Source organism: Cyanistes caeruleus, chromosome 3 (genome assembly GCF_971803275.1).
Source record: "Cyanistes caeruleus chromosome 3, bCyaCae1.hap1.1, whole genome shotgun sequence".
Classification (NCBI taxonomy): Eukaryota; Metazoa; Chordata; class Aves; order Passeriformes; family Paridae; genus Cyanistes; species Cyanistes caeruleus.
The window spans coordinates 100,456,095-100,481,980 of NC_141703.1; the positions used below are offsets into that span (position 1 = coordinate 100,456,095).

The 25,886-nt window shown below is 34.6% G+C and overlaps 1 protein-coding gene across 1 annotated transcript in view; it reads left to right on the forward strand.

Annotated features, from left to right (window-relative positions):
* The window catches only part of NCAM2 (neural cell adhesion molecule 2), a 281,301-nt gene that overhangs the window by 124,682 nt on the left and 130,733 nt on the right, over window positions 1-25,886 (forward strand). Inside the window, exons 2-3 of the mRNA XM_086883383.1 lie at window positions 22,800-22,874; window positions 23,810-24,016. Coding sequence (XP_086739509.1) covers window positions 22,800-22,874; window positions 23,810-24,016 — 282 coding nt within the window. The remainder of the gene's footprint in view (window positions 1-22,799; window positions 22,875-23,809; window positions 24,017-25,886) is intronic.

Sequence of the window (25,886 nt, forward strand, 5' to 3'; positions counted from 1 at the left end):
TATTTAATATTTCTGTTTAGTCCTTCTTTAGGTTTTACTAGTTGATGCTTAACATGTGACCAATGCAAATCTATGTCATTAAAAATGTACACCTGACACTAGTTCAAGCAGTGATACTATGTGAAGTCTGAAAACTAGCTGGTTTATTTTATTATGGATTTTTCAGAAGATTAAATATGCAATAAAACAATACAGTCACTTCAGTACAAAACTACTTTTGTAAATAATTAGGATTCAAGGAAATTCACTTATCACAATAATCTGGAAGTAATAACTTGTTTGTTTGATATCAAAGACCACATCTTTCCCTCATGTGATATCTTCAATTAAACTAGCTTAAACTTATTTATATTCATATTTTTTTTAATTTCATTATGCTTAGTTCAAGTAAATAATTTCAAGATGGGTTTATAATTGAATATTAATGTAGTTGTATTTATATCCTGGATCAATTAATGCTCAGTTTTTTCATGGCACTCTTTGTGTGGAGTAGGTTCTCCAAGCTAATTTGATATTACTGAAGGGATTTTCCAGTTGAATGACCTCTATAGGGTAGAGAAGAGTGTGGAAGATGCATTTTCTACTCCCAGGAGCAATAAGTGCTGTGTGTTAGCCACTGACTTACCTGTGCAGAGCTCAAACTCCTTGCAGGGATTTGTAGCCAGTCTCAGGAGGCACACCTTATGGGTGGGAAATGGTAACTCTGTGCTCTCTCACTTAGGCAAATAATGCTTTTTTCTACCTTTCATAAGCTTTATTCTTGCTAAACATTTTTCAGGGATAGTTTCCTATGTAAACCCATTAATATATTTGACACAGAAACATCAGGGGTTTGTAGTTCTCTGTATTCCCTCCTCTTAGTCTCCCTCCTCTTAGTTTCTTAACTCAGGCTTTTTGTGTTTTAGCATCTGCAACCAACAATAAGCCACTTATGAAACTATTTTCCATTATGCCTTCCTTGAATCAGTTTACTGTTAAGTCAACAGTGAAGCTGAATTTCAGCTCCCAGTCATTGCTGTAAGTCACATTATTCATGGAAAATACAATCATTTAAAAGAGTGTGTGCGTACATATATATATATGTATGTGTGTGTGTATGTATATATGTATATATGCACATATATATGTATAGATATGTATATCTATATATCTAAACACATATAAGGCTCACCTGTATTTCCACTGTCAATGAGCTGGAAAGAAAAAAAATCATAGTTTATCATAACAGATTAGGCCAGCTAAGTAAAACTAGAGATCATTTGTTAATCTGTTAGCTCAGCAGGCAAAATAAATATTCATTAAAGAATAAAATATGCTTTAGAAATGGTGATAATCTTCTTTATACTTACGAAAACAGTTTTAAGTTATGGTTTTAGTTTTAGTTTAAAGTTTAGTTTAGTCTAAAGTTTTAGTTTTCACGAGTCATATTAGAAAACAGCTCCTGATTTTCTAGCTTTATATATAACAGGAATCTCTCTTTTTCCTTATATTGGATTGAATGGGAGAGGGGGTTAATATTCCAAATATTGGCCTCTGTTGTTTAAGCTGATGAATATTACTTTTTTTGTAAACCATATGGCAGAGGAGATGTGAGGAACTCAGTACTGAATTACATATAAAGGTATAACTTAGTATGTAGCAGAAATATTCTAGATTTTGCTGGTCCCTACCCATGAACATGTGCCAAAAGCTAAGGATTAAGCCAAAGTAATTTTAGTAAAGAGGACTGTATTAAATAAATGGCAAGAAAAGTAGCCAGGCAACATGCAGTGTGTGAGAGATTAAAATGCCAAAGTCAGACAAACATGAATATGGGCACATATGGAAACTATTATTTAATTCCTAATGTATTCAGTGGTGAATGGAACTTCATTTTCTAATGAAACAAAGGATTTTGCATGCTTCATCAAAATATATAGAAACATTTCCAAATGTTGGATATTCAGCACTTCCATAAATACAAACCTTTCAAGTTATTTCAGAAATTATATGTCTATTATCAATGTATGATAGATATATAAAGTCAAATACACACACACACATAATATATATTAAAATAGGCATTGGATATATGTATCAAGTATCTTGATATATTGTTTCTAAGGATGTATTAGTCTATTCATGTTAGGTTCCTTTTGCAACTACAGTTGCCCACAGTGTTTATAGAGCACTACAGTAATGTATATATTAGATAATTGTGTCTTCAGATTTCATTTTGGTTAACTAGTAATAAATAGTGATCCAAATACTTTATAAAATTCAAACTAGTTTTTTTCATTTTATAATTCATCTATTTTACTATCTCAGATGATAGAGATTGTCTAAACAGGAGAAAATAAGGTAGATTTTGTCTGCAAATATTCCAAGGTTTATTGGTTTTGTTTTGTTTTTTCTGTTATAGAGCATGTCTCTTAATTCCCCTGCATTTTTGAGAAGCTTTGTTGACTCATCTAACCCTTGGTTCCTACAGCTGGTTTCATTGATTTTTCTCACAGCATGCGATGGGGATTTGTTCCCCTCCTCTTGTCAGAGGGATGTGCTCAGAAAGAGCTGTTGTATGAAAACACACAGCATTGATCTCAGGGCTAATCAGAGAGCAGTAAAGTGTCTGGCCACTGGCCCCATAAAATAAAGTTCCATAAAACAAGTAAGTCAAAATACTAATTATATCAGTGAAAGAAATATGTTCAATTTGCTGCAGCATGGAAAGGTTGAACCCTTACAGAATCATAAAACAAAGCTATTGCTATTTCTGTTCCATAAAGAAATAAATCATTCTCCTATCAAGCATCCTGCCTCACTTATTTTATTCTCAAGAATTATATAAAAGGCATGCTAGGTTACTGATTTTAATGGAGATTTTTGTAAAATCCTTTTATTGTATTTCTTCCCTTAAAGAGAGTAAAAAATAAAACAGTACATTTTTCCTAAAGTTGTAAAGGGAAGTTGCATTATATCTGATCAAAATAGCCATACATGTAGAGATAACAACTATGAATTCTGCCTACAAATTTCAGCCTGAAGCTGAGAATGGCTCTGCAATGTGTTAAAATGCTCATGTAAAAGAGAGAACACCTGGGTTCTAGTTCCTGGCCAGTATATGCTTAAATATTTATGCAAAGCAAATACCCTCAGGAGAGAGACTGAGAGCACTCCACCACAAGTTGTCCTGTAGCTTTCAGGTAGAGATGCTATCCTTAAAAACTAACAGTCCGAATTCAAATCCCTTGGAATGCTGAGACTCAAAATTTTGTTAAGGGAAAAAGGGAGCATAATATATAAATGACTCTAAGAATTTATTATTAGTCCCACTGAATTTGAACTGCCTATTAGGTTTAATGAATACAAGGAAGCCCTCAAAGTTATTATATAAAAAATCTTCCTAGTGTTAATACCTTTTTAATAGTTTTCTCCCTAGGTCCTAACGCTCACAAATCCTGTACTCAGGAAGGGGAGGTGAGAGTATCTGTGAAATCACCAGCATCTCCAGGCCAGGAGGAATTCAATGTCTGCAGGGACTGTGTTCATCCTACTATTTCAAAAGGAACATGGAGATGATGCTTTCTTCCTCCTCAGTCTTGAGTACATGTTGAAGTATTTTTTGTTTTCTTATCCATACCTACTATGCCACATCCATCTTGCACTAAGGACCTCAGACCTGGATGCAGTACTCCACATAGGGTCTGCCAAGGACAGAATAGAGATGATGATGATGATGAGGATGATGATTATTATTATTATTAATATTAATGTCTTGCTATACCAATATTTTGATAGGTTTCTTTGCCACCATTATGTCTTTATATTCAGTTGCTGAAAACTGTTTAAATATAATTGAGGAAACTACATATTTTTATATATATATAATATATATTTATATGTGTATATATATATATATTATGCAATTATATAATTGCATGAAATTACACACCAAGAAAATTAGGCTCATTCAACTACTTTATTCTGTTATTTTTCTTAGCATAGAATTCCATGGCCACTTTCAGCCAGACCTGACACTAAACCCAGACTCATAAAATAGCCTGGGTTAGAATGGACCTAACCTTTATATCTCATTCCAGATCCCTGACACTTTTACTAGACCAGGCTGATAAGAGGCCCATCCAACCTGGCCTTGATCACTTCCAGGTCATATGAAAAATCAGAGAGAGACAGTTGGGCATCCTAGAAGTATGCAACAGGATAGTTACCTTTCTGAAAAAAGGGGGTTTAGTTAGGGAGTATGAGAAAAGCATAGGGATAATATGTTAGAGGTTTAGGTACTGGGGAGGTGGTGGGTAATTTCTGTGAAAAATAAGCTATTGCCTTATGACTTGTCACTAACCCAGTGATTTGATTTTGATTTATTTTTCCCAGCAATGAGTCCTTCACATTCATAATTTTGGATGGTATAGAAAGTCCTTTAAAAATCTCATATCTACTTTTATCCCAGATTTCCTTAGAGAGCTATTTATTCTAGATAAAAAATAATTCAGTAGAATCATAGGAAGAAGAAGTGGAACTGACTGTGATTGAATATATAGGTTAGATTAAGTTGCATTAAGGCTTGAATCAAAGAAAAATGTCTGTTCATGTGAAAGCAACTTGTAATGTGTAACCTGAAAAGGTTTCATAGTTGATTTAATGCACCATTATCTATCACCACCATTGAAATCATTGGTCCTGCTTTGTGGTTGCCCTTTTACTGAAATAAGGTAGAGTACACTGTTCTGGGAAAGAGAAGGGACAATACTATTGAGAGGTATAATTAGGGATATATACATGAGTAATTGCAGACAAAGGAATCATTTTGAAGTCAGTGATGGAAAAAAAAAATAAAATTATATTATAAAGCCATCTGTAGTCTACAGGATGTTATTCATATATATGTAAATTTTAAAGTTCTATATGTGTGGTTATCATCACATGATTTGTTCTAATTTTTTATTTGGTTTCTAATACGATATGTTTTTAGGAACAAAACAGCCATGAATCATTGGTTGCTTTGCAATTTAAAGAATAAAACTTCTTAGGTAACACATTTCTCAGTGGGATTTCTATTTAAAAATTATAATTTATTGTGTTTTCTAGTAACATGGTGTCTTGGTTTTGGAAGACAGGTGTCTGCTAGGGAGGGCAGGAGCCTCTCTTGGAATGAAAACATAGACACACTCCCCCCCCCCCCCCCCCCCCCCCTCCGAATTATTATAATTTTGAAATCAAGGGCTCTCAGGCAGAGATCTGGGGATAGGAATTACAGTTCTTTACCAGTGTGTATAACCAGGCACACAAACAACAATAACTACAGCATTAACAACAGAACAGCAGCAGGGACCCCGTGACAGCCTTCTGGGCCGAGACGGGAAGGGATGGAGGAGAGGCTTTGCTTCACAAACCCCTGGGGCAGTCAGTGCCGGTGCTCCTGCAGGGCTCTGAGGAACACTCAGCTGGAACAGCAGGGATGAGCTGAGATCCTGGGCTGGGGGATGAGGTGGATCAACAGCTCCAGGCTGGCACTGCCACATGTCCTGGCAGGACACGGGGTGAGAGGTCCAGAGATGAAGAAGAAGGAGAAGAAGAAGAAGAAGCAGCTCCATCTGGGTGATGGTGAATTCCCTTCTCTCGGCTGCAATAGCTCCCAGCAAAGTGTCCTTCTCTGAAGCTGAAGAAACCATCCAGTCCCCAGCTGCCCCTGCCCTCCCTTTTTCCTGTTTTGGGTTTCTCAAGAACCCACTCAGTACCAGCAATCAGGTTTTCCCCACCACTGATGAACATTCCATTGGTGAGACAGAACAAAAGGAAGGACACCTAACCCCCAACACATGGAAAAAATTCTGAGAAACTAACAAAATTGGGTAGTCTGAGTATGAACACATGAGGTTTATCCTTGGGGAACCATAATTCAAAAAGTCTAGAGCTGAAGATTTAGGTTTGTTTTGTTGTTTTGGGTTTTTTTTAAATGTTACATCACAATATGTGAGAAATTAAATTAATATTTTTGCACAGTTCTATTTAGTGATCAGCACTGCATTATTCAATACAGATTGAGTTTGGATACTTTTAGTGGAAGTAGAAATAAAATTCTTCTTTCTGTTCTATTAATTCTGTAAAATTACAGGGAAATCTAGTTTTTTTGTAGCAAATGCAAACATTGTTCATTCCTTGTCTACTAAAAAGTGACATTAAAGTAGGAAAAAAGTCACAGTTAGCTTTGAGACATCATCTATAAAAGTGCAGTTATCAAGCACATCTGGGAATTTTACCTTCTAAAGTTCTGCCTAATGGTTTGTCAGTTGGGAGGCCCCTATGAACTATAATACTTTGACTGACCGTTGTGCTGCAGATCGAGAAAAGACTGATTGTAGAATTCCAGTACCTGATGGAAGCTTATAGGAAAATGGAGAGAGACTATTTAGAAGGGCCTGGAGTGACAGGACAAGGGAGAATGGCTTCAAACTAAAAGAGAGGAGGTTTGGATTAGATACCAGAAAGAAATTCCTCCCTGTAAGGGTGGTGGGGCACTGGCACAGGTTGCCCAGGGAAGTTGTGGAGGCCCCATCCCTGGAAGTGCTCCAGGACAGGTCAGATGGAGCTCTGAGCAACCTGGTGTGGTGGAAAGGTGTCTCTTCCCTTGGCAGGGGGTTGGACTGAGATGATCTTTGAGGTTCCTTCCAACACAGATCATTCCATGATTCTATAATGTTGCAGGGGATGTCAGAACTGAATGATTCAAACAGGTGCCAAAGTGCCAGTACTTGGAGTGAAAGGGAAAAAAAAAAAAAATCAATAAATTAGTGCAAACCTGTGTGGTTTCCTTGCATTATTTTATTTTTTTTTCACTGATGCAATAGTGGTTAGTCAGACTTCTGACCTGACCTTTGTATGGGTTTTAGTCTGAAATTTAGAGCTCACTTGTGCTTACATACAGAAAGTACTAATAATTTTTAAGCTAGCTATAACTTGACCCATAAAAGATTTAATCAGGGGGATTACGGCAGTTTTAATAAATATGTATCTAGTGTCATGAAAGGATTTACTTTTTTAAAATTTAGGATTGTCTAGTACATTAGAATGTTTATACATTTGTCTGACTAATTTCATATTAATTGCAACCCTGTTGGTTCTCAATTAGAAGGTTTTTCAAAGGAATCCTTTGAGAGAAAATTAGTTTCCTAAATCAAGATAATTAAAGATGGGAACTTGCTAGTACCCATACAATAGAATTCAAAGATCAAAGAGCTTAAGGGTTAAAAAAAGAGCTTTAAAAGCCAGTCTGATTTCCTATGATCTCTGGCAGTGTCACTTATTTATAAGCATTTCCTTGGACTTTTAATTTTTTGAAACAGAAAGAATATTTATGCCAGAGACTTTTATAATTCAGACAGGTCTCATGATGCTGTTCTGACTTTTTTCCACAAATGAAAGAGAATACTTCTGTTATATTAACAGCAATATTTTTTTTTTTCTTTTAATAATACCTCAATAGGCAGTTGCTCCTTTCAGGTAGATTAACTAGATTCTTAAGTGTTTTTCCGTGATCCATAATATTTCCAATACCTAGTGATAATATTGTCAATTCTTTGCCTATTTTTAATATTAAAGTTTTGAAGTTTGAGCTCCTTTCCACAGAAGTTGCTTAAAACTTTGCAAACATTTATCTCTTTCAAGTATATTTCTTCAGTGAAGATATTTAAAACAAAAGGTAAAAGGTTTTCCACTGGGCTGCTCTTTATAACCAAAACTAAACTGAAAAGGTAGTTGCTGAGAAATTTGAAATTGTCTTGATTCAACATCTTCTTCAAGGCCTATCATGTCCATGATTTATGTAATTTCTAGCACAACTTCTGGATCCTTTGATGAAAGATATTTGGAACATTGAAAACTACATTTTGATAATTGCAAGTAACATCCTCCCAAGTGGAGCCAAGTCAGACATTTCTTGAAACACATAGGTGATTGGCTTTTGTCTGATAGGCAGTGATCTGTATGCAATTCAATATCTAAACTGGTGTGAGTATTCCCACATAATATAATTGATGCTGTTAATATTAGAACCCAGGAGGAATCACTTCATCATAGGAGCAGAATCAGGATGGTAGTTCCAGAACATTTATCAAGGCCAGGTTGGATGGGGCTTTGAGCAGCCTGGTCTAGTGGAAGGTGTCCCTGCTCATGGCAGGGGAGTTGGCACTAGATGATCCTTATTGCACCATCCATCATAGGCTATTCTGTGATTCTATGATAATATTACAGCTCTTTAACCATTTATCACCTCCCATTTTTTTCTAGTGGTATCTTAGCTGGATCAAAGGCAGATCAACAGAAATCTTGCTTAAATATAGGGAAGAATTCTGCCAAATTTTACTTGATATTGACAAGTAAACAAACTTCACCTTGGGTACTTTCTGTGAAATTTCTATTGAAACTTCAGTTAAACAGTGGCAATATTTGCTTTTATGTTTCGTGGTTTCTGTCTCCCAGGTAGATGTTCTGTTTTCCTGAAAGAAAAATTATCATACTTAATTGCTGATTTTAAAGACAGCAGTAATGCTTCAATAGCTAAAAAAGTTGATGAGGAAATTTATTAGGCATCTACATTGCTTCCCAAAGTCAATTAAAGTCTATCTTCTAGCAGGTCTAATGAATTTTAAAAACTTATCTATATCCTGTGTTTTAAACATACTGAATCTCTAAATAAACATTCAAATGTGATTTGGTACAAGAAAAGTATACACATGCAGTTATCTTGAATATAATTTTTAGACATCTGGAATCTAATTTTCCAGAAGATCATAACGAATTATGAATAACCACTTCCTTAGTTAGATTAAAGTAACTTTAAACTAGCTGCCAAATAATTTAATTTTTAGCCTTTGTATATTACAGGAATGGATAGTTAATAGTAGGACTTGTATTTTCTAACATGAAGTTACAGTGTCAGATCATACTCTTAAATCTGGTGGTTGCTTTTTGATTCCATAGGTCTTGAAAGACCATAGCACATATGGAAGAAAAGCTTCATATGTAAAATAAAACCTTTCTTTGCTGCAGTAGAGTAGTTTATGTGTAAGATATGTTTGTGACATTTATCCACAGATCAAAAGCTTTATTATGTGGTTTGCCCTCAAACTGCTTAGTTTTATGACAACAGCGAAACAATATAATTAGGAATTCAATCTTCTTGATTGGATTTTAAATATTTATTATGTAATTGCCAAGGAGGTTTTATATTAATGTTAAAATACTTATTTGCATCAGCTGAGGATGTGACCTCTTATTCACAAGGAAAAGTATCCTTCCAATGCTCTCCTGTTCTTCTTGGCTAGGACTGTGCTGTCTGAGGTCAGTCAGTGAGGGTACCCTGGTGAGTACCCTCTGTTGTCTTAATTACATGGTATTAAGATTGTAAGCTTGGTTCCTTTTGGTGAACTATCTTATACAGACACTACCTCTATTTATGGTACTTTACAAGCATTATCTTTCTCTTACAGGAAGAGGAAAAGACTGTCAACATTAAATAAAACCACTTTTTTTTTTTTTTCCTTAGCTATAAAATGCCTGTACACAGCAGTTGTGGCTTAGCATAAGCCACATATTTTTATGTATTCGGATGTGATAGACTCTTCCTATTCTGTCAGAGATAGTTCAAATTTGATTAACTTGTTAAATCAGTTTGTTTCTTCTTTCTATTTCTCCTGAGAGGTTTTCTCTGAGCTATTGTCTCTTCAGATTAACTGTGCCCATTCCTTATTGTGACAGGGAACAAGTAATTTAATTTATTTTCCTGTCCCATAATGTTGATGATGTTTCCTCTTAGAACCAAAATATTATAGGATCTTGATTTGAGAGCATCTTTGGGGTTCACCTCTCCAAATCTCCTCTTTACAGTAGGACTGTCACAAACATTCCACTGGATCATGGCCTTGGGTTGTCCAACAACATTCATACCGAGAAGAGTTTGGCTCTGACATCCTTTTAAATCTGTTTAAATAAGTTGTAGGCAGTTAATAGCTTGACACTTTGCCTTCTGTTTCCCGGAATACATAAGCCAGTTTCTGACAAATTTTTTTAGTGAGACATTTTCACTAAGATCCTAGTCATTTGCTTCTAGATCTTCTAGATCTTCTGTATCTTCTAGATCTCACATCTTGAATTAAGGGGCCTAAAATTTGACACACAGCTACAGTTATGCCCTCCTCAGGAATGTCTAGAAGATTGGAGAAGAATTCATTCAAAGTACCTGCCCAGATGTCATCGCAAATAATTATTTTACTGTTAAAAGTATTTAAAATAAATTAGAAAATTATCTTTTTATTTGATTTAATATTTTTTAAATTACTTCTTTTTATGACATAAATTTACAACTAAATTGAATTGTATTTTAGCTAATGATCAAATACTTTGTTCTAAAGTATTTAGAACAAATATTAAGTTCTAAATCAATTGATATTACGAGGGAAAGTTTTCAAGTCTTTGCAATTTCAAAGACCTCTCATCTCTAATAATTTCAGCTTCTAATGTAAGGTTGTTCTAAATGAATTCAGATGCAAAAGAAAAGTTTTCTGTTTGACCAAGGCATCTAATCTAAATTTGGAGATAACTCTTGCTATGAGCTGAAGGTTGGGTAATATAACATGTAGAGGTCACCTCCATCCTAAATAATTCTATGATTTTGCATCAGTTTTTCAGAGACACAAAGAAAATGTCAAATTTCATAGCTCAATTAACCTATCCCAAATTTAGCCTGGGAGTTGATGTAAATGACCACTTTGTGCTGAATAATAATTGTAAGCTAATAATAATAATATCCTGTAAGCTATTTGAATCATTTCTGTGAATAGATGATCCCGTCTTCTATATAATTTAATATATCTTTTTAATGTATTGATCTATATACTAGAGCAGGTAGAAAAGTTCCTGAAAAATTAAACATACTTCATGCAATGCTAAGCTGTTTGCTTAAAGTGGATTGGGAGCACTCCTAATTATTGAAGTTGTGTGCATGAAAGTCTGTCATCTTTGCAATGGACTGCAATGCTTGCATCTGTAAACACAAGCACACTTTGCACACAACAGCTGTGATACCCTCAAGTTTCACTTCTGTAATAGTAATGCCTCAGCCTTTTTTTACCAATTTGAATATGAAATTCCACCAAATTTCATATTTTTTCAGGTTTTGACCATTCAGAGTAATTAATACCTTGTGCTGAAAGAATATTATTCTAAAATATTTTCATTTTTATTGAATGTTGAATATCTTCCTGCCCTTGGGCATTTTTAGCATTATGTAATTTATCACTTCTTAAAATTTCTTTAAATGTGTTATCAGCAGGGAATGTAACAGGAACAAACATATCACCGACTTAATGTTATTCTATTTTAAAACTATGAAAACTTAAAAATGCATGCAACAATAATTCTAGGTTGTCCTGGGGTGACTTTATGATACTGGTGTCCCCAGTCACCTGGTTTATGTTACATATTAAGTTCTTCACCTTTAAGACTGGCTCTGAGAGTGAAGGGAAGGAAGAAGGAGCCGCAGTTTGTGTTAAAGGAAAACATCACTCCCACTCATCCCGCTCCTGGTCTGTGGTGTCTGCAGCACGGACAGACAGCGGGACAGAGCTTCTCTTTGGCTTTTAGTTAGTTTTATCCAGCTGAGGCACAGCAGTTCCCTGGACTTTTTTTTCCTTTTTTCCTGGATCTGTGCAAACCTGCTCTGGACTGAACACCCAGCCAAACCCCAGGAGCTCACACCTGTGGCCCACCAGGGCCTGGGCCTTGGCACTTTCCAGCACCAGAGGGACTGATGAGAACCTGAGCGAGCTGAGCTACACCACATGAAAAGGACTTTTCTGGATTTGACATCTTATCGATCATTGAGATGTTTTATTGTTTAATATTACTCAATTTCTGTTAAATAGTTTTTTCCACTTCTCTCCAAGGAAATAGTTTATTCCCAAACCAGCTGGGGGAGGGGCTGCTTGAATTTGCTTTTCTGGAGGAAACCCATTTAAAAGTTCTCTCCCAAATTTGCCCTAAACCAGGACAAATACAGTTCCTGGTGCCCAACAAGGGGCTTAAGAAAATACTGAATACTAATTGTATTTTGGTTGTACTTACTCTGTACTGGGATAAAGCAGTCAGTAGCCATGTTTAGAGCTATGGCAATATTTTTTAAAATGTTTTGATGAAAGATAAAATATACTTATACAACTGATTATATGTCAAGATATTTTTTGAATAAGATTGGCTAAGATATGCACTCTATGTTTTTTAATAGCTTTATTTGTAAAGTCCAGAGGCAGAAAGTAAAGGAAAATAAAGCCAATAGAGTATATAAAAATGGGTAATTCTGTGCTTTAGAAGAGAGGACTCTTCTAAACAAAATTTTCTTAAAGACATAGCTGATGTGGGTAATATTGCTGGTTTAAGGATCACCCCAAGTTGATAATTTTTGGAGTTTGGACTAGTAATAATGGAAAACATGAGTAATGGATTGTAGACCCTTACATTTCCAAATGCAAGTTCAAGTTTTTCAAGGATGTGATGGAAGGAGGAGGAAATAAAAAAAACATGGCTTAAAGTAAACTTCACTGAGTGAAAAAATGAGTTTATTAATTCATATTCCAGCCAATTTGGAGTGTGTCAAGGACTACCTATCTTTTTAAAGGACAATGTAGACAAAGTGACTATTTCCAAAATAAATTCTACACATTCTAAAATCTGAATTTAGACACTGCCTAAATGTACATGTCTGGAAGCAGGAAGTCCTTGTAGCCATTGTGCCATGCCCTGATGCCGTCTGTCCTCAACAGAACACCAGTCTGTGAATGGGACTCTTCATAGTTCTTTGAGACACTAATTCATTTTCTTGAGATGTCAAACAGTCATTCTTGGGTCACATTTCCACAATCTCTGTCATCTCCTACAATTAAAAATGTGAGGTTTTGTGTAGTTGAAGTTGATATTCTGATTTCATTATGCATTTCCAAGAAATGGAACGGACTGTCAACATTTATATTAAAGGAAATTCCTCAAGAGGCTTAAAACACTTTTTGAGGCACAAAATATTTTTACTAGAAAAGTCCTTTCTTAGAAACAATTTTTGCATATGTCATCTTTTTTTACAAGAAAAATGACAGACCTGTGAGGAAGGCCAATACAGTTGTTTGTTTCGAGATTCTTTCAATCGGGGTTAAAATTCTGTTTTTATCTACAGAGACAGTGATTAGTCAATGTGTTTTATTCAAGATGCCATGACCTAAATACTGCTCTTTCCGCTGCTGACTTAAGCTTACATATTTTTTTGCTTTAACTTATTTGTTATCTATATGTACATTCCATAGAGACTACTGTATTTTTAGCAACAGTTGCCATGCAATTGCAATGGCTGCTGCAGCTGGACAGCTTCTTGTTTTTTTCAATCTCATCTAATAACTTCTGAAATCTAAGGCTAATTTTAGCATTTTTCTAGTGAGAACTGAGGGAAAGGGCTTCATTATACCTTTTATTGCAAAGATCTGTTTTTAAATCAATCAGGATATGTTGATTTGATAATTATATGATCTGATTTCTTGCCCTGTCTTTATTACAGTACTATCTTTAAGCAACTACATTTTCTTTTTTTCCCAGAGAAATCCCTTAATGTCTACATCACATTAGAAACAAATATTGCACATGTCCTTCGTAGAATGTGCTTGAAGCAGACATTTTTGTGAGAATGGGTTATGTATTGTTTAGGAATGGGCAGGCTCTTGGCTCCTACTAAGACACATGTTTATGTTGTATTTCTTCTATTAGTTATTGCCATATTAATTATATTTGGAGGGTTAATGTGTTTAGCATTCAACAGAAACAGCTTTTGGCGTGAAGTTTGAGAGGCATGTTCTTTGGATTTAGGTTGTAAATGCCAAGTAGTTAGATGAATGCTGGCTTAATCCAATACCTCTCTGCAATTTGAAGGACCACTTGGGCTGTTAGCTAATTTTGAAGGAAGAATTTTAGCAGTGATTTTACTTTCTTTATTATTTTCTCAGTATCATATTTTCTGCTGCTGGCCCCCAGGCAGACAGTACCTTTCAGTGAGGGTGTCCATGTTCAGATACTGTCTTGGCACCTTACCTAATTTGTGCTGACTACCCACCAACAATGAAGAAATGCTGTTTTAAAAAAATTTCTTCCTCAAAAAAATACCAAAGTGGAATATAATGACAAAATATGTGGCACTCTATTGGCATGAGTACTTCTTTTCAGAAGCATTTCTAAGGTTTGTGGCTTTATCTTCAAGTTTATGATTTTTGACAAATGTGACCCTTAGGTAATTTTTTTTTTTTCTCTTTATTGTGTCTGATTTACTGTTCTATAATGAAAGGCTGTCCAGTGGGGCAAGGAGTAACAAGCTAGATTTTCATTTTAGAAAGATCACATAGACACACACAGACCAGTGGAGGCAGGAAGGCAGGAGAAAATTCCTGGTTCAAGCCTCTGCTCAGAGCAAGGTCAGCAAGAGTTTGCTCAGGGCTCTGCACAGTCAGGTTTTTACTGTCTCCAAGGAGAGAGAATCAACAGCCTCTCTAGGCAACCAGTTCCAGTGTTTGACCACCAAGTAAAACAGTGTTTCACAATTTTTAAAAAGAGATTCCTGTATTTTAGTTCGTGTACATTGCCACATGTCTTTTGGAAATTATATTAAAACGAAACAAAACGAAACAAAAAGAAAAGAAAAGAAAGAGAAGAGAAGAGAAGAGAAGAGAAGAGAAGAGAAGAGAAGAGAAGAGAAGAGAAGAGAAGAGAAGAGAAGAGAAGAGAAGAGAAGAGAAGAGAAGAGAAGAGAAGAGAAGAGAAGAGAAGAGAAGAGAAGAGAAGAGAAGAGAAGAGAAGAGAAGAGAAGAGAAGAGAAGAAAAAAAGAAAAGAAAAGAAAAGAAAAGAAAAGAAAAGAAAAGAAAAGAAAAGAAAAGAAAAGAAAAGAAAAGAAAAGAAAAGAAAAGAAAAGAAAAGAAAAGAAAAGAAAAGAAAAGAAAAGAAAGGAAAAGAAAAGAAAAGAAAAGAAAAGAAAAGAAAAGAAAAGAAAAGAAAAGAAGGAAAAAGAAAAACAAATTTAAAAAACCCCACTCAAACCAAAACACCATAGAAGCATTTAGGTTGGAAAAGACCTGTGAAATCATTGAGTCCTACCATTTTAACTCAATACTGCCAAGACCAGCACTAAACCATGTCCCTAATCTCTGTATCTCCACATCTCTTAAATACCTCCAGGGATGGTGACTCCCCCATTTCCCTGGGCAGTGTTTTCCTATGTTCAACAACCCTTCTGTGAAGAAATTTTTCTTAATATCTAATCAAAACCTCCCATGGTGCAACTTGAGGCTATTGCCTCTTGTCCTATCACCTTTTGCTTGGGAAAAAAAAGTACTAAAAAAAATAAACCTTACCCACAATGCACATACCTAGCCTCCCACTTATTCTACACCTCTAGGTTGCTATTAGTAAAAAAATTTTAAGATTAAGGTCAAAGGATTATTTTTCAGATGTATCTTTATTGTGGTATTGTTTTGAGAAGATTTTCCTTGTGTGTAGGAGATTCTGTGAAATTAGGAATCCCCTAATTTAGTAATTTTCAGTGTGAGAAGAATGTTCCTTGATATTCATACGCGCATCAAATATTTTTTCTTTCTATTCACTGCTGACAAAAAAAACCCCAAAAAACAACATCAAGAAAAAACAGATTAAGCAGATTTTAAGGCAGTGTTCATCTTTGATAAGTAGTATTCTACAGTACTTTGATCATCCTATTCTATACTATTTTTTTCTCCACATATGTATCTATATGTGTATGAAACCAATACATGATAAAGGCTCCTCTAGAGTTAAAATATCTAAATATTCTGTTAATAAAATAATTTTAAACTTCACTGCTCTTCCTATGCATAAGAAGCTCTACTGAATTTAGTTAGAATAACCTAAGTAGAATTAAAGATATGCATCATGTCACGCCTGAAACTTTATAGCTAAACTCTTCCAATGTTCATCATGCCTCTCACTTACACAGATTCTAACTGAATAAATCTAATTGATTTTTATTTTCATTTGTTTATCTATTCATTTTGATTTTTATTAGCTTTCGAACCATGACTAGGAATATTAAATATTCATAATATTCTTTAGGATTTTTTAAAAATATCTAAATATATTTGGGTTTATAAATCTATTTATAAAGATTTACCCATTATCCCATCTCTTTAGTTTTGAAGAACTGATCTCCCATTACAAACGTACCTGAAAATCTCAATAGCATTTACAATATTTATGTGATTATTTCTAAACTGTAGTTTGCATGACTTTTGGGGGAATACTAGTGAGTAACTTCTGTTTGAGATTAGGCTTGTGAACATAATCATAGCAAGCAGACTGGTTTATACTTGTTTACTGTCTCTGCTCAAATATTAATGACTTATCTATTTTCCTGTTTCTGCTGCAAGTGTCATAGGAAAGAATGTGTTACAGAGGATTTTCTGATTATTGTTCAATATTTGTTGCACAAAACTGGATTGTGTTGGTGCTTTCATTGTGCATTTCACCCTTTTAACATCTGTTCTGGCCCAGAAGGCAGTTTGAACTTTGTGTGACTTCCAGCTCCTCTCATCAGGGAAAATGACACTTCAACAGATGTAGGAAATGAAATAATGATGACACAAAGACTATTTTGTCTAACTAAAAATAAAACACTCTGTAATCTATAAGACAGAAATTGAAGAAGGAATTCATAATAATTCAAATAAAACCTTAGAAATTTAAATCAGAACTGCATTCTCTACTGACAAATCTAAATTAAAGTTAATGTGATGAAATGAAAGTTCATTTATACTGAACTACTTAATTAATTGTGAAACGTTCTGCCAAGCAATTATAAATGTAACATCTCTCAGTACTGTCATACCATGGAGAAGTGAGGCTTTATGATTTATTAGTAGTCGGCCCACTAGAAAATTGAAAATAACCAAATTCTTTAGGGTTTTAATTTTTGTTTATTGTCTTTGCAGATGCAGTTTGTCTTTCAGATGTTTTTCCAAAACTTGTGGACAAGCATTCAAGGCCATTGAATGGAAGAAGGATATCATTAGGCCAGTTAATATACCTTTATTCATAAGAAAACAACTAGGGCTGCATTGTTTACAGAATATAGGATATTAGGAAAGGATAAATAAGAAATTAAACTGTTAAAAATGGATAAAAACCCACAAAAAGTACACTTAAATGAGAAAACATTAAATGAATTACATTCGAATAGTCTATTTGGATTAATTTTAGTGTAGGTTCTCACACACATAGAAAAAATTATTCTTTAGCATTCTCTTGTTCCCAAAGGATTACAAATGCATTAGATGGTTTTGAACACAACAGTGTCTCACCGACTTTACAAGCTCAACAAGAACATCATCTCTTTTTAAGGACAGGATGATAGGATTTTTTCCCCATAGATAGTTCACTTGGATATAAGAGAGATGTCTTAATATGTGGTAAAATACTATTTTTTCCCTAAGATTTCGTTGTGAGTTTTCTGTTTAATGATGATAATTTAAATAACTATGTCATTATCTATAATGGTCATCTCTTGTGTAATATTTGATCACATGCCGTTCCCTCTTCAAAGATCTAAAGTGCTGGAGTATTCTTTGTTTATGTAAAAGAAACAATAGTGTCTTAGATGACTTAAGATATCTCCAAACATGGTTCCCATTGGGTTATTCCATGTCTCAAGTGCAAACAACTTTAAATAGACTTTAATTCAACTTTATTATATATTGATTCTTAATGGAGTTCTTCAGGGCAGAGGTGTATTGTTCCCAATTATTTGATTCGTCACAGAAATGGCTTAGATCAGACTTTTGCTAATGGAAATGTAACTTTATGTCTTGTTTAATGATTTCTTGGATTTGTATTTCTTACTTTGCTGAATTAGTAGTTGAGAAAGGTTAACCTATTCAGATTTTTAAAAGGAACTCAAATGTTTTCCCTAAAATAAAATTCCCTTGAACTACCTGATGAAGAATATACAACTTCATTGTATATTTACTAATTTATGTTTCCTCATTTCACCTTAGAGGTCCAAATGGTTCTAAAATATAATATTAAAAAAAACCCCACCAAGTGTTTTTTTCAGTGGTGTTTCAAAGTATATTTAATTATAAATTATTAGAATTTTAATGGAGAATCAATTTCTTCAAGGGTTGTGTAATTTTCATTCAAAGTCCATTCAGTTTTATTTGGGCATCAGCACACTTAAACATAATATTCTTGGAATTCCACATTATAAAGGGTAGAAAGATTAACTGGGTGAGTGGTTGCTTTGGGATTAAATTTGATACCTATTAAAATCATATTAATTTCTCAAGGATAATGAAGTCTAGTTTTCTCAATGTATATTATATAGAAGTTACATCATTTACTGAAAACAAAACCACATTACCCAAGTAAGCTTGCTTACTAAATGAAGTCAAAGAACACCAATAGCCAATGGTGTAGTTTTTGTCAGACAACTTACACTAAACAGTTAGGACATTCCCAAAGCAAACAGTCCTCTCAACTAAATCTTGCAATCTACTTGTTTTTCTTAGAAGCCAGTGCCAAAGCTATCCAAATGACCATCTGTAGCTGTCACCACTTCCCTTAGCTCCATGTTGATCCCAAGTTAAGACTTGCTTTGTCTTCAGAGCTTCATCCTTTCCTTTTTACTGCCTTCCCATTAACCTTCTCCCCTTCAATTTGCAGTCCAATAGATTTAAAAAGACCCCTCCACATCTGAGCGATGTCAAATGGTTCAAAAGCAAATTCAGGAAGTTATTCAGGTGTATTGATGTAGCATAAAATTGTTCAACTAAGTGGAAACTAGAACTGAATATGATGTTTTGTTATTGGTGTCTTTCCAACACAGACAGAAGGAAGTTCCTTCAAGTTTTATCAGTGCTTGGGTGGGATTTTTATTTTTAAGAAATTGAATTACCAAGAAGATGTTGGGTGAATTTATTAGTTAAAGCAGAGCTTTACTCAATTTTTTTTTCCAATTTTATTAAAATATCATACCCTTTATAGTACCTTGTATATCTTTTATATATATATTTAAATATAAATTTATAGTATACACTTTGAATGTATTTTAATATATTGCTAAGGGACAGTAGAATTACATGTGTGAGTGACTTACTGTTACAATTTTTGCTCCTCTCACTGATGGCACCTCACTTCTCTTACATCAGTTGATCATATGTGCAGACACCTATGGCAGATTTGTGATGTTAGTTCTGAAACCTGAAGGCTACTGCTCCTAATGGGACTGAAATCAAGTAGCCTACTAAATATTAGTCCTTATAAATGCATATTTAACAGTACAAATGGACCTCTCATTACTGTTCTTACTTATCTTTCTTTGTGATTTTTAAACCCATTAAGGAATAATTCAGCAGAATCCTCTTAGTGTATTATAATTGATAATATATTCCTTTATAATGACTCTGATCAAAAGGGAAGGGATCAGCTGTATCACCTAGTTCTAGTAGTGCTCTTTATTTTGCTATGAAATTGGACATGTACCAAAGACTGAAGGAAGCCCCAAATGAATTCACTTTCCCAGAACAGCTGTACTACAGTAGCATTACATTTCCCAGACTTCTCCTCAAATAGATCTTTTACATCTTGCCTTTTCCCTTATTTTTTTTTTTTTCTGAATAAGTAGTTAGGTGATATTCCTGGAAACATAGGAAGAGAAAGTACTTTTTCAGATATCTCAAGAAGGTACTATTTATTTCTGGGCTTAGTTTAACATAGGTAGCACCTCCACTAAATTTTTTGCAGTGTCTCCACTGATCTGATATTGACCTGTGTATTCAAAGAGATTAACAACACCCTGATGCAAAGAACTCCATTTTTCAGTAATACACTACTTAGTGTACAGTAATAATTTGAGTTGTGAATACATTTCTGCCACCTTCACCAGAGCTTATGCTCTCTGTAGTTCTTGAGACAGATTTGGAAGTATGGTGAAATTTTCTGAATGTGTTGTCTCTTTGCAATATTTTGCTTCCAGTAAGTAACAAGTGAGTATTCTCCTAGCTTCATACTTGAATATTTGTCTGATTACTAAAATGCAGCATTTTCTAGCTGAATAACTTAGGTAATATTTTTCCTTCTAGGTTGCATGAAGTAATTTTTTTTTATTTACATCAAACAGAGCTAGGAAAATTATGAGGATGGGAAAATGGGACAGATGGTCTTATATCTTTCTATTTTGTCAATATTAAAGTGTAGAAAGAAATATTTCCTTTTGGTTTCAGAGATGTAGGTAGCATGTCTCCACAGAATTTATCTAGTGACATTCATGCTAAGAAATATATTTGGATTTAAGCCCTTTGCCAAAACTGTGTTACAATCTCAAAAATCTATTTAATTTATGAGGGAAAAGTATTCTTTTACTTTTTCACCTCTCATCATGCCACCTCTTATATTTTACCTGACATATATTACCTAATTTATTTCATTTATTTAGTTCTACATCAATTATTGGAATTAAGCAATGCAATTATCCTTGAAGCAACACTGCTGAAATGCTAACAGATATGTTTCTGAAGCAAATGTACAAGACTGCTCTTTAAAAGAATACGGTATTAGAAAAATTGTATCATAGGACCTAAAATTGTGATGTGAAATAAATATCCAAGCTCTTCAAGTTCCCCCATGGCTGTATTTATTAGTACCTTGTTTTTCACCAGCAGTCATATGTCTGGAAGCTGTAGTAAACTTTACCTGGCAGGTAAATAAAGAAATGAGGCTTGGAGTAGCCTCCTGGATGATTTATTACTCCTTGATTCTTATTACAGCATAAAGTACATAAAGTACATAAAACTTTGTGTTAATTTAATTTCCTTTCTCAAATTTAAGTTTGCCTTTTGCTTCTGGTACCATGTGTGTAAAGAACAGAGGTGAGAACAAGCAGGCTCTTCCTCTGTCAGGGCTCTGTGTGTCCTAAAGGAGCTCCATGCTCCTTGCTGCTGCACTGGAAATGCCCCTACTCCCTCCTCCCTAGTACTAGATTCAGCATTTTTACAGCCCCCTTCAGTTTCTTTCTGGACTCTAGGCAGTCCTGCTGTCTTCCTGGTTGTCTTTATGGACTGAGAATTTTTGATTTTAGCAGAGTGCACACAGATATTTACCTTGGCCTGAGGCAGGATATGTTCTTTGTGGCTTTCTGTGTTTTTTATTCTTAACTGTTCTCTTATGGGGGCAGGGTATAAGATATCAACTAATACTCACTAAAAAATTCAGTTGTGATGATCATCTTAGGAAAAACATTCACAATTCAGGAAATCTCATGAAAAATGTTATGTGTTGTATGGATATTTGGTGTTTAATTTTGTTTGTTTGTTTATTTGTCTGTTGGGAATTTTGTGGAAAATACCCAGTTCTGTTTAATTTAGGTAGGCAGACTGATACTGAAGCAATCTTCAGATTTCTTTGCTCTTTTTGGTGTAGCTTTTGATATGACTATTGGAACAAAAAATTCACATTTTGTCTAATTGTTTATTTAGGCTAATTACGTGAAAGTTAATAGCAAATATATTTCATTGCACTTTTCTCTTAATTGTAATAGTTCTCATATTAATATCTATGAATAGTACTTTGCTCATAGTTTTTCTCTGCTCAGCTTTTATTTTTACTGTCAACAGAACTGAATAGTTGTGGGTTTTAGCAAGTTTTGAACTTACATTCATGGGTAAAATTTGTCACATAAAATAAAGATAGAAACTTAGAGACTTAGGAAAAACACCCTTCCATCTCTTTCTCAGACTCCAGATACCACTCCTTCCCATTCCTGCTCTTCACTCCCCTTATTATCACCTCCAATGCAGGTAACAGTCCATTCAGTGAGGTGATGGAAAATGCAGGAGGCTGGTGTGAGGATGTAGTGGCTTCCTTCTGTCGTTCCTTCTTTTTCACTCTTCCACTGCTCTTTCTGCCTAACCCATTTTCTCTATTCCATTGTGGGTTATCCACAGTCCTTTCAAGATGTGTTTGCTCTCTCATGGGTTCATGCATTTTCCAGAGTCCTGAACTGTTACCAGTTGTGCCATGGAGCACCTCTTACCACTTTGGACTTCTTGTTCTTTGGCATTCTAAGAGGTGCCACAAACTCCTTCAGCCCTCGCAGTTGTGTCCTGCCGTGGGTCCCCCATGACCCAGCTAGAACTGCCTGTGTCTGTCAGCACAACCTCTGAACTCCCTCCCCTGCAGCCAGCCCCACTAACAAAACCTTGCTTTTTATATCCAATACACTTGAATATGAGAATATTGTGTGAGGGAATGCCAAAAGCCTTGATAAAGTCAAGGTAATTTCCACCCACTGTTCTCTTGCGCACAAAACTAATAATTTTATCCTAGAAGATGGTGGAGTTGTTCAGGCATGGTTTACCCTTGGTCTGTCTGTGTGTTACTAACCACCTTTTTCTCATTGAATTTTTAATTTTGTGTTTCTGTATATATCTATCACATTTTCCTTTTTTTTTTTCTCCCCCCTTCTTTAATTTTGTCCTCAGGTTTGGGACATAAGGCTGTTGATGTTATGTAACATCCTTATTTAGATTGTTGTCTCCATCTCTAGATGCACTTTAATTCAAAACATAATAATGTTTAGTTGAAATTTCATACTTGTAGAACAGGTTCTATATATAGAATGAAGACAATATAAAACCTGACAAGATTTAAACTGATAAAGTCCCAAAGAATTTACAATCTACTTTATATTTTTCAGCTTTACTTCAAGTAACAATTTCACTTAGCAAAGTCGAACTCAGTGTGGGTGAATCCAAGTTCTTCACATGCACAGGTATGTATTAATTTTATTTGTAGGTATATAAATTTTGTTACATTTTGAACTTTTTATGTATTTGTAACTAAATAGTTGTTTCACAATATTAAATTAACATATTGTTGTATATTCACATTGACTTGTGACAAACACTATATCTTTGTGGCAAACACTAGAACTTCACTGACTTCACATTTCCAATCTAAGATCTTTTCATTTCACACACTGAATCAGTTTAAATTCTCTGTATCAGTACAGGTTGTTTATATCTGTTAGGATGCTTTTGTAGTTAAAATGTCACTTATTTAAACTAAGGAATTAAATCCTTTCCAACCTAATGAGACAGCCAAGGAGATTTTTTTCTGTTGAGGCAGTAATCAGTCACGAGAAGAATTTGCATTTGCAGCTCATTGATATGGATCCTTGATGTTGCTGAGTTGAGGTCTTCCACTGACAGTGACACCTGGCCTGACTACACTGACTCTGCAATTGCTTGATAACTTGACCTGTTGATCCAGCCAGTGCTGGACAGCCTGTTTCCTTCCTATAAGACTTTATACTTTTTTGTGGTACCCTCTTGAGATCCTTGAGGTGCTATTCACCCTGTCTCAATGATTATATAATTTAGCAATTAGCTAACATTATAGAATCGCAGAATCACAGGTGGAAAATGACCTCCAAGACTGTCAAGTCCACGTTTTGACTGATCACCACCTTGTCAAATAGAGCATGGCACTGAGTGTCGCATCCAGTCATCCCCTGAACACCATCCAGGGTGATATCCTGGGTAGCCAGTGCTTGACAACCCTTTCCAAGAAAAAATTGTTCCTGAATTTTGCTTAAATTCCTGCCACTGCATAGTCTGTGCGGTGGGTAGGCATATGCATTTGCATGATGTGCTTCTAAATGTCTAAATCTGGATTTAGACATTTTTGTTTTGGTTTTGTTTGTAGCCATTGGTGAGCCTGAGAACATAGAGTGGTACAACCCACAAGGAGAGAAGATCATTTCCAGTCAGAGGGTGGTTGTTCAGAAGGAAGGCGTCCGGTCACGTCTCACCATTTATAATGCAAACATAGAAGATGCTGGAATATACCGGTGCCAAGCAACAGACGCTAAAGGACAAACTCAAGAAGCTACTGTAGTTCTGGAGATTTATCGTAAGTCCAGTACTACCAATTAACAAATAATTGATAATTATTAATAACTGGCTATGTTTTAAAACCCACTAGAACAGAGAAAGCAAAGTGTCTCAAAATATCATCCCAAACTCTGAACTTTATCTTCCAAATAATTGCATCTCCTGCAGTTTAGTAAGTAGACATTATGACAAAGATTCAAGTTAAATGTAGGGGCACTTATAAGTCTTGTAGATTGCTTTTCTCCTGTATTTTAGAATGCCATCTTAAAAGGATGCACTGTATGCCCCTCAAAGAAATGAGAAAAAAAAAAGAGGAGGGAAAAAGAATAGATCAATAGATCAATGTAATTAATACTACAAGTGTATGTACAGTTTACAAATAAGTGCAGGAAGTGCAATGTATGACATTTAAAAAGCGGAGTTTTTACTGAATTGTTATTTTAATCTCTGTCTTTTGTTATTCTTAGCCTTATGAAAGAGTTTTGACTTAAAGCATTGAAGCTTAGTGTGATAAGTAACCAAAATGGATTTCAACTGCAAACAACTACTTGAGGAGTATATTTGAAAAATAAATAATTCTATTGTAGTATGAGATTCTCTGAGAGATTTGAGGAGTTTTCTCTCAGTATTGAATAAATAAAATTGCATTTCATTCTTTAGATCAATCAAAAATGCCTAAAAGCTGTATATTTAACAAGCACAGTGAATATGTAAGGCAAGGATTTTGTTGGTGAAAGGATGGAACGTATGCCAGCAGCCCTTCAGCTGAGTTAAGATCTAATTTCATTGGGGAACAGGTTTTTTAAATGTGAAAGAATTACAATGAGACAGAAAATACAGAGCAGAATGGAAATAATTTCTGAGAGGTACAGGTAATTCAGATAACAAAAGACACACAATTTTTAAAAAATCTTCTGATAAAACAACTAATAAAAGGATGGTAGAAATTAGAAGCGATTACATGACAGCTTGAAACTTCACAAATCAAAGCATTACAATTTTTCAGGAATTTATTTGTATCCATAAAGCTGCCAGTTACTCCATTAGCAGAGTGCTGTGAAAGGTAAAAGTCTTTTGAAGCACTTGCATGTGTTAATTTTAATAATTCTGAGGTGAGACAAACCCAAAAAACCTACCTAAGAAATATCAAGGTTTGTGGAAACAGAAATGGAAAATTTCCTTATTCATATTTGTGATGTAAGAAAGAAGCAGGATAACTTGTTGATATTCTTAGGGGCTGGTTCTAATGATTCTCAGATGTCTGTGAGAGGTTTTTTCTGACTTCATGCAAAAATGTATGACAAATGTAAAAACAAAACTGCTCCCTCTGCTGTGGGAAATGTGTGGATTATTTGAGCCTACACTCATATCAGTACAAAAACACAGAGGTGAAGCGGCATCTCTGGGTTAAGCTCCCCAAAGTTTACTCTGAAATGTAGTTGGCCATCTTTGATCTGAGAGAACATAGGCTGGTTTATTTATTTTGTGTGCAAGAAAATCTTCCAGATTTTTTTTTTTGTTAGTCAACTGCATCAGATCTTATGATCTATTAGATCTATTAGATCACAGATTAATACCATCTTGGACTTTTAAAAATACTGAATTTATTCAACACATGTGGAAAATTAAATATTGTTTGGTTGTTTGAGCTTAGAAAAATTAAAAGCCTCAGTAGACCTAAAAAACCCTTCTTAGTTCCTAAAAATAATACTACAATTTTTTATGACCTAATAGTCATAACAGACCTAATAGTTTCTCACTGGCTTTTTAATGTATTTTACTCAGCTGCTATTTTTCTCAGTGAGTCAAAAATTCTACTTTTTTTAGTGAGAATTTTCAAAATTTTAATGGTTTTTATGGAAGTTTTGATAGAATAAAAAAAATGAGGT